This window comes from Protopterus annectens, chromosome 15.part0 (assembly GCF_019279795.1).
Source record: "Protopterus annectens isolate FY-2018-M chromosome 15.part0, PAN1.0, whole genome shotgun sequence".
NCBI classification, from domain to species: Eukaryota; Metazoa; Chordata; order Ceratodontiformes; family Protopteridae; genus Protopterus; species Protopterus annectens.
In genome coordinates, this window is record NC_056749.1 from 361,219,640 (window position 1) to 361,227,147 (window position 7,508).

Sequence of the window (7,508 nt, forward strand, 5' to 3'; positions counted from 1 at the left end):
TAATATGTGTGTTTAGTGCTAATTAGAAACTAAAAGAGTTAACACGTTTTTCATTCTATTTTATATACAGCTTAGTTTTATATGAGACTAAAAGATGTTTTTGAAACTGCAGTATGCTTTCTGAAACTTGCAATATGCCCTCTGACCTAATGTTTGCTAGCACAGCAAAATTCATGCTTATACCTTTTGGAAATGAACTGAGAAGCAGGTGATTATCTGCTAGGTCAGGAAATAGTAAATGAAACAATACCATCTTCTATAATGTTATGATTTTGAACAATTAGCTCTGTTCATGTTATGAGAACATGCACAGCTGCAGAGGGAAGAGATAAAAACAGACAAAGGACAGTTTAAATAAATGGACTGCAATCTATACTTGCTTTGTGCTCAAATTAGCCATAGTACCTTGAATGGTAACATTGCATAGAGAAAAGTTGTATCTAACCAGTGGTCGTCAAGGCCACGTTGTTTTTCTTAGGAAGTTTTTCACAAAATTGATAATGCAAGCAGAAAATCATGAACAAACAGCTGCTATGAAGTAACGATGCTAAAACTTGTGATCTGCTATGTCAGCTTGGTAGGCAATGTCTTATTAGAAAATGTATAAAAATGTCTGCCCTTCCTGATTCTAGTTTGACAAACTCTGTATTAGCACGTTTTTGTCTCCTTGCTGCAAGATTAAAGTGCCTTAACCTGAACCTGCCATGTACTGATCTTTTTGAAGTAAATTTTTCCTTTGACAGTTAAGTAATGTTAAAACAGTATATGTTTGCTTTCAGTGGTTTTATATAATGAGGGTTTCACTGTTTTGATGACTACTGCATGTATGTCTTACACATATCAGTGGACAGACACAGGGGGATAGCATAATACATTCTCAAACTGACTGTTCTTTGCCAAGACTATATAATGGGCAGGCATGATGTGTGTGTAAATGTCATTGCTATAACCAAGTTGCTTGTGATTTATTGGAATCTGCACCTGTATATTTGTCTGTGAGCATGATGAAAACTTAGCACCTATATTAGTAACATGTTACAAGGACAAGAAATTTCCTTATTCATGCTAACCATGGAACACCATGTGTAGGGAGATACATAGTAGCTTACTTTCTAATATCTGCACAGTAAACCTACATGCCGCCTGTTCTCAACAGTGTACACAGTTTTACAGCCCTAATGTAGTATTTGCATCTTGTAAACATATCTTCAGCACTATATGGTGAAAAGACTTAGAACTTCCTTAGCTTACCCTAGCTGAACAAATACAGTTGTGTCGCTTCTTGATGCACATATTCCTGCTTGGTGCATTCAGCAGTTGTGTAATATCAGGACCTAAAGCAAGTACTTCTTAGATTATTTTTTTATATGACTTAAAGTACCTTTTATCATGGAGTATAGCTAGAATTTCAGAAATTGCACAGAATATATATATATATATATATATATATATATATATATATATATATATATATATATACACTATTTTTATATTTGATTGCGATGCTAATGCCCTTTGCAGTGATGCTTTCCTCACAGCTATGACTCAGTTGTTTCTCCCTTTCTTACTTTACAGTGGAAGCAAATTGCTTAATGGATCAAGACTCTATAGTACTGTGATTATCTCTAGTACAGGTGAAAGTTGTGTAGTGCTTGTTGTAGCAACATGTGCAGATTGCACAGAAGTACTTTTTGGTACCCTGTAATGTTATTTAAACGGAATCAGTAAAACTCATTTTATGGTTACCATAAATTATACATGAGGTTTTGCATCAAAGAATATCTACAGTAACTAGCTAGCTGGCCATTGTCCTTTAAATGATAATTTTTTACTTTCTTTTTGATTTACGAGGAAATTTAAAACCAGTCCTGGGGCACATAGGGATAAAGCCCAGACACTCAGATGACCCTCGGCTGAAAAAGATAGAGTTGCAGGAAGACCTTTTTTTGGATAGTGGGAGTTGGACGCTGATGCTGGATAACCCATCTAGGATGGGGAAACTTGTAAATCTATACTGGTGCCTCTTAATGGAGGCTAGAAACATCCCCCAGGATGCTCTGTCAGGGACCAGCAGAATGATCACAAAACAGCATTTTGAATTGCAGCTGTAGTTATACCGGACTGACTCATCTGAACGTAGCTGTGCTGCCACAGATGTGCAGCATTCAAACTATGGATCCAAATAATATAGAGGTACTCACAATCCTGAGAAAGGCCAACATGATGGAATGACACCTCTGATACATTTCAACAAATGTGATAAGCTCATCAACATCGTTTACTGTGTCATCTGTTAAAACATTAAAGATCTTAAGATATATAATATCTAGTCCATGTTATCTTCAGGGTTTTGAAGGAGTCTCTGGCCAAAATGCATGATGCTTCGGACATTTTGGTCTATAATGGAATGACATATTACATACCACTCTATAGTCATATTTATGGTCTGCAAATATTGCAAACATTTCTCACAGTCTTGTAGTCTACCATGAAGCTTTCCAGTATGATAACAGGGAAATAATTTAGTCATCAGATAAATAAAGAACAGTGCAGCAGAAAAAGTTCAGCTACAAATACAGCAGAAAATGTAAGACATTATTGTTGAACAAATATTATATGATACAAATCTACCTTTTTAAAATCTTGACTCAAGATTTACATATAGCAATGGTAAAATCTGGTTTTCAAATGACTTCTGGATACTATGATATTGAAAAAAGTGTATATGTAGGCACCCATACAAAACTGTTAGCAAAAAGGCCTGCATTCTGTATTTATTATAATAATTTATTTCCAGTTCTGTATCTTGCTGATACGGTTTTACTTATTCACCTCCTGAAGTTAATTTATTTATATTTGTACAAGGTATATTTAATCTCATATTTTGCACTGTGCAGTCTATTCTTAAATGTTTCACATCAATATCATTTATTTCTAAAGTATTTCTGTATATAGTTCCAAAGCTGCCTTTCTCTGCATTCTCTGACTGCCCTCTTAATATTATAAGTTTAAAACATTCTTTTACTTCCTGAGTTCTGTTGATATCCTTAAACCATATGAAAGTATAAATGTTCTATTGCAATCCCATATCAGCTACATTTCTTCAAGTCTTTAAAAATTTTGGTGCCATTAGTGTCACAATTGTTTTCATAGCAAAAGTATTTTATTTAATCTAAAACTATCAATTATGCCTTTAGGTTTCGACTGGAGTTCAAAGTTACTAACAAAAACACTAAACTGAAAAAAAAAGGAAAAAGCAAAGGTTATGTCAATGTCATTACTTAGAGCAAAAGCTAGTTTGTCACTTTTTCCCTTCCTTGTAATATAATCAGATGCAAATGGAAATGCATTGCATGTATCACATGTACACACATGAAAAATTCAACACTGGCATTTTTAATTTTTGCGTTACGTTTATCACTTCTCAGTCAGTATATACAATTGTTTTTTTTTTACAGTGATATAGCATTTTATCACTATAATGTTTAAATGTTTGAAATGAGAGTGTTGAACTCAATTTTCCTATTCTGAAATTGCAAAAAGAGAAACACATTACCTACAACTTAATAATATACGGGTATGGTGTTATCTGAAATTAATTTTTTTTTTTTTATTTTAGACTCCATAAAATAAAACAAAATTTCCAGAGGTATTCTTCATCAACCATTTAAGCTCTTCTTGAAACATTGCCTTGGAGTAATGTCTTCCTACAATGAACCTGAGTACTGTTATCCAGCTATAAACAATTCCTGCATAAAAAGCTCAAGGTCGCCATTGGTTCATACTTTTCTGTATGTGTTTGTCATTGCCTTTGTTATTATAACAATGTGTGGAAATTTACTAGTAATCATATCTATAACTCATTTCAAGCAACTCCACCATCCTACAAATATTTTAATTTGCTCTTTGGCAGTTGTTGATTTTCTTGTAGGCTTCATTATTATGCCATACAGCATGGTAAGAACTATAGAATCCTGTTGGTATTATGGGGATAGAGTCTGCAAAATGCATAGCACTTTTGATTTGATGTGTTGCTTGTCTTCTGTATTTCATCTTTGTTTTATTGCAGCTGACCGTTACTACGCTGTGTGTGACCCCCTACATTACTATACAAAAATAACTATCTCCACAGTGATAGTATTTATAACAGTAAGTTGGACAGTGCCATTCATGTTTGCATTTGGAATTATTTCAGAAGTATCATTTGATGGAATCAGGGATTATGCTGCATCGATTACCTGTATTGGTATGTGCCTGATGTTGTTCAATAAGCTGTGGTCTGTATTAATTTCCATTATTGCTGTTGTTCTTCCTACTACTGTAATGATTAGCATTCATTTTATTAACCCAACCTTTCTATTTTTCCCCTTTTACAAAACCTCCTTCCCATGAAATTACCCCCTTTTCCTCCCTTTCACCTTTCTCTTAATTTTTTTTTGTGCATCTAATCATCTTTTAATCCATTTATCTTTCATAGGTTTATTCCAAGAAAACTCTTCACTGATGCCTTCCTTTGAAGCACTCCCATCAGTGTGTTTTTGTGAAGTTTTGTGCAGATGTTGAAAATAAAATACATTTAATGTGTGTTCGAAGCAGTGGCAGCAGTGGAATACATCCAGCTTCAAAAAGGTGTCATTCCACAGGCAACAGCATCACTGCTTAAAGTAATCTGACCCTTCAGTGCACTGACATTGTTATTGGTGGAGTGAAATTTATGTCTACCTGGAACAGTAACAAATATATATAGGTTCATAGGTAGGTACTAGGCTATTAGCCCTAGGGCCTATACAAGCCTAGCCAAAAAGGTTTCCTGGCTTTCGCCAACCAAGAAAATTATTTTCCTGTGCCCCTGTTAAGCAGAACCACAGAAGTGATCCCTGGGGTGAATTTCCTATTACCCATCAAATCATCAAGATTTTTCTTGAAGAGTGCTAATGAGGAGCTCTGTTTGGCATAGATAGGTAGTCTGTTCCAGAGTATGGGAAGTCTCTGGGACAGGAATCTATCCCTCCAGCATGTTCTGTTTATTGTGGTGACAAGGTTTAGGTCCCTAGAGTATGTAGCTCGGAGGGATTGGGATTTCTTTAAGTGGAGCATGTCCAACAACTCTGGGTTTGACATAGCTTTGTATGTTAGGCAGAGATCGCCTCTGAGTAGGCGATATGCGAAGGAGTAACGCTGGAGTTTTTGAGACGGTCTGTGTAAGGCATCTGTTTGAGGCCAGTAATCCTCTTTGTGAGGTATTTTTGTGGCCTTTCCAGTTGTTATAGATGTCTTGTGAGGTACATACCAAAAGGACAACACAAGGCCAGCAGTAAATGATCCAGAAGTCACAAAGATAAATAATCAAATAATAGATTTAAATGAAAACAGCCCTTTATTAGTAAGACAGACGGTTTCACAATGCCTTCTTCAGTGTATAGAGATATACACTGAAGAAGGCATTGCAACGTCGTCTTACTAATAAAGGGCTGTTTTCAGCTTTAAATCTGATTATTTATTTTTCTTTGTGACTTCTGATCATTACTGCTCCTGTTGTACTATTGAATGGTTCTGGCCGTGCATCTACCTACCTGCATAGCATCATGTTTGGTTGTACATACCAAAAGGGCTGTTGCACTCTATAATGGGTCTAATGAGTGATGAGTAGAGGGGAACAATGACCTATTTTTTTCTGGATGAGAAACCTTTTGTGATGAGGTGTGCCACATAGAAGGATTTCCTGACCACTGTGAAGATGTGATTATCAAAGGAGAGACTACTGTCCACCTGTGTCCCAAGGTCTCTTATCACACTTTCAGTGTTAAGTAGACTACAGCCTATGTGGTAGTTCATGGGTACAGAGTTTTTACCAATGCATTTTTTGGCATTGAGCTTGAGACCATGCCTTTGACACCAGGCATCTGTCTCAGAAGCAGTGACAGGATTAGGGGTAGCAGGTATTACAAAAGTGATTCAGGGGACAAAGAAGACAAGCATCATAGGGATTACCTGCCCATGTAGTTCAAGGAGTGACCAACAGTTTTGAATGAGTTTCCTGAGAATCTGAGCAACAAAATTCCATCATGCAGAATGATTAAGTGGAGAACAAATAATTATATATTGCTGCAGCTGGGGTATTGTGCATTGGAGGTTATTTGAGATGGAAATTATTTACAGCCCCTCAGCACAAAGAATAGAATCAAGGGCTCACATTAAATATAATAACCATTCTAGAGTAAACCCCATTTGGGCAGAAATCAAAGTCTGGCAGCAAGATTTAGACAGCAGAAAAGCAGAGTGCCACACAGACGAACAAGAAGTGGTGACATATATGAGCAATGATTTGAGGCCCATGCATAATTTTTTTTGAGAATATTGCTTGATAGATTGTACCTGAAGAATGTTTAGTGATTCCAGTATCATATGATTAAAAACAATTCCTAGGCTTATCTGAGAAAAAGTTTTAGTCAATGAGTGATGGAGGTTACTAAGAAGTGCATAAATGAATCAGTACATTAGCAGTCACTGGACAGGTGGTAAAAAACAAGTTCAGGACTGATCTTCAACTGAAATGATGGGGCCCAGTGGGTATAAATAATGGGTTAAGTGAAGTTGGCTGGTTTAAAATTATGGAAAATTGGCAAAATTATCATGCATTAAGTAGAGTGGGAGATGCTACATGAGGCTAGTGGTATGGCAAGCAGTTTAGATGCCCTTAATAGAACTGGGTTAGGTTACGCATGTTGTTCCCACTCAGTAAGTAAATTAATGGACATATCTCTCAATATTGACAACATGGGAGTAGTTGCTGACAACATATTTCTAAGAATATGGATGATAAGCTAGGACAAATTGGTAGTATTGTAAGCCAGCCAAGGCACGGCAAGGCTAGTGTCAGGTTAAGTTAGCCAAATGACTACATTTTTTAGTTAGTGTAAAATGTGAACTATAATAAAAGAGAAAAGAAAGCTGATGATGAAAATTTTACAAGGGAAATAAAAGACCTGGAAGAAAACATTTGTAGTTAGGGGCTATAGTAAATACAAAGTACGGAATACACTGGACCAGGTAGTTAAGAACAGGAAAGGTAGAGGTAGACCAATGGAAGATGACGTTCTTCCCCTTGGGCTGAAGTTAAAGTATAACTTAACAGAACTGGGTTAGGTTACACATGTTGTTCCCACTCAATAAGTAAATTAATGGACATATCTCTCATCCTTTTGTAGGATGTCCACATCGTTAGGAGTTTCGATTATGGCTCCTAGTTTGCAGTCATCTGCAAATTTAGTTAGCCAAAGACCTTCTGTGTTAGCCTGTAATTCAGAGAAGTAGATATCAAACAGGAGAGGACCCAGGACTGAACCCTGGGGTACTCCACTTGATACTGGTCTGAAGTCTGATTTGGAGTCTGCTACTTTCACAGTGTGGGTTCTGTCAGTAAGCCAGTTGGCAACCCATCTTGTGACATAGGGATTTATACCTAGTTTAGTGAGTTTATCTATAATTCCAGAGAGTGGCGAGATCTA

The 7,508-nt window shown here is 36.3% G+C and overlaps 1 protein-coding gene across 1 annotated transcript; it reads left to right on the forward strand.

The window, feature by feature from the left end:
- The first annotated feature begins 3,699 nt into the window (after window positions 1–3,699).
- LOC122789826 (trace amine-associated receptor 4-like) lies at window positions 3,700–4,392 on the forward strand. Its single transcript, XM_044057265.1, has one exon. The coding sequence runs from the start codon at window positions 3,700–3,702 to the stop codon at window positions 4,390–4,392; it is 693 nt and encodes a 230-aa protein (XP_043913200.1).
- Window positions 4,393–7,508: the final 3,116 nt, after the last annotated feature.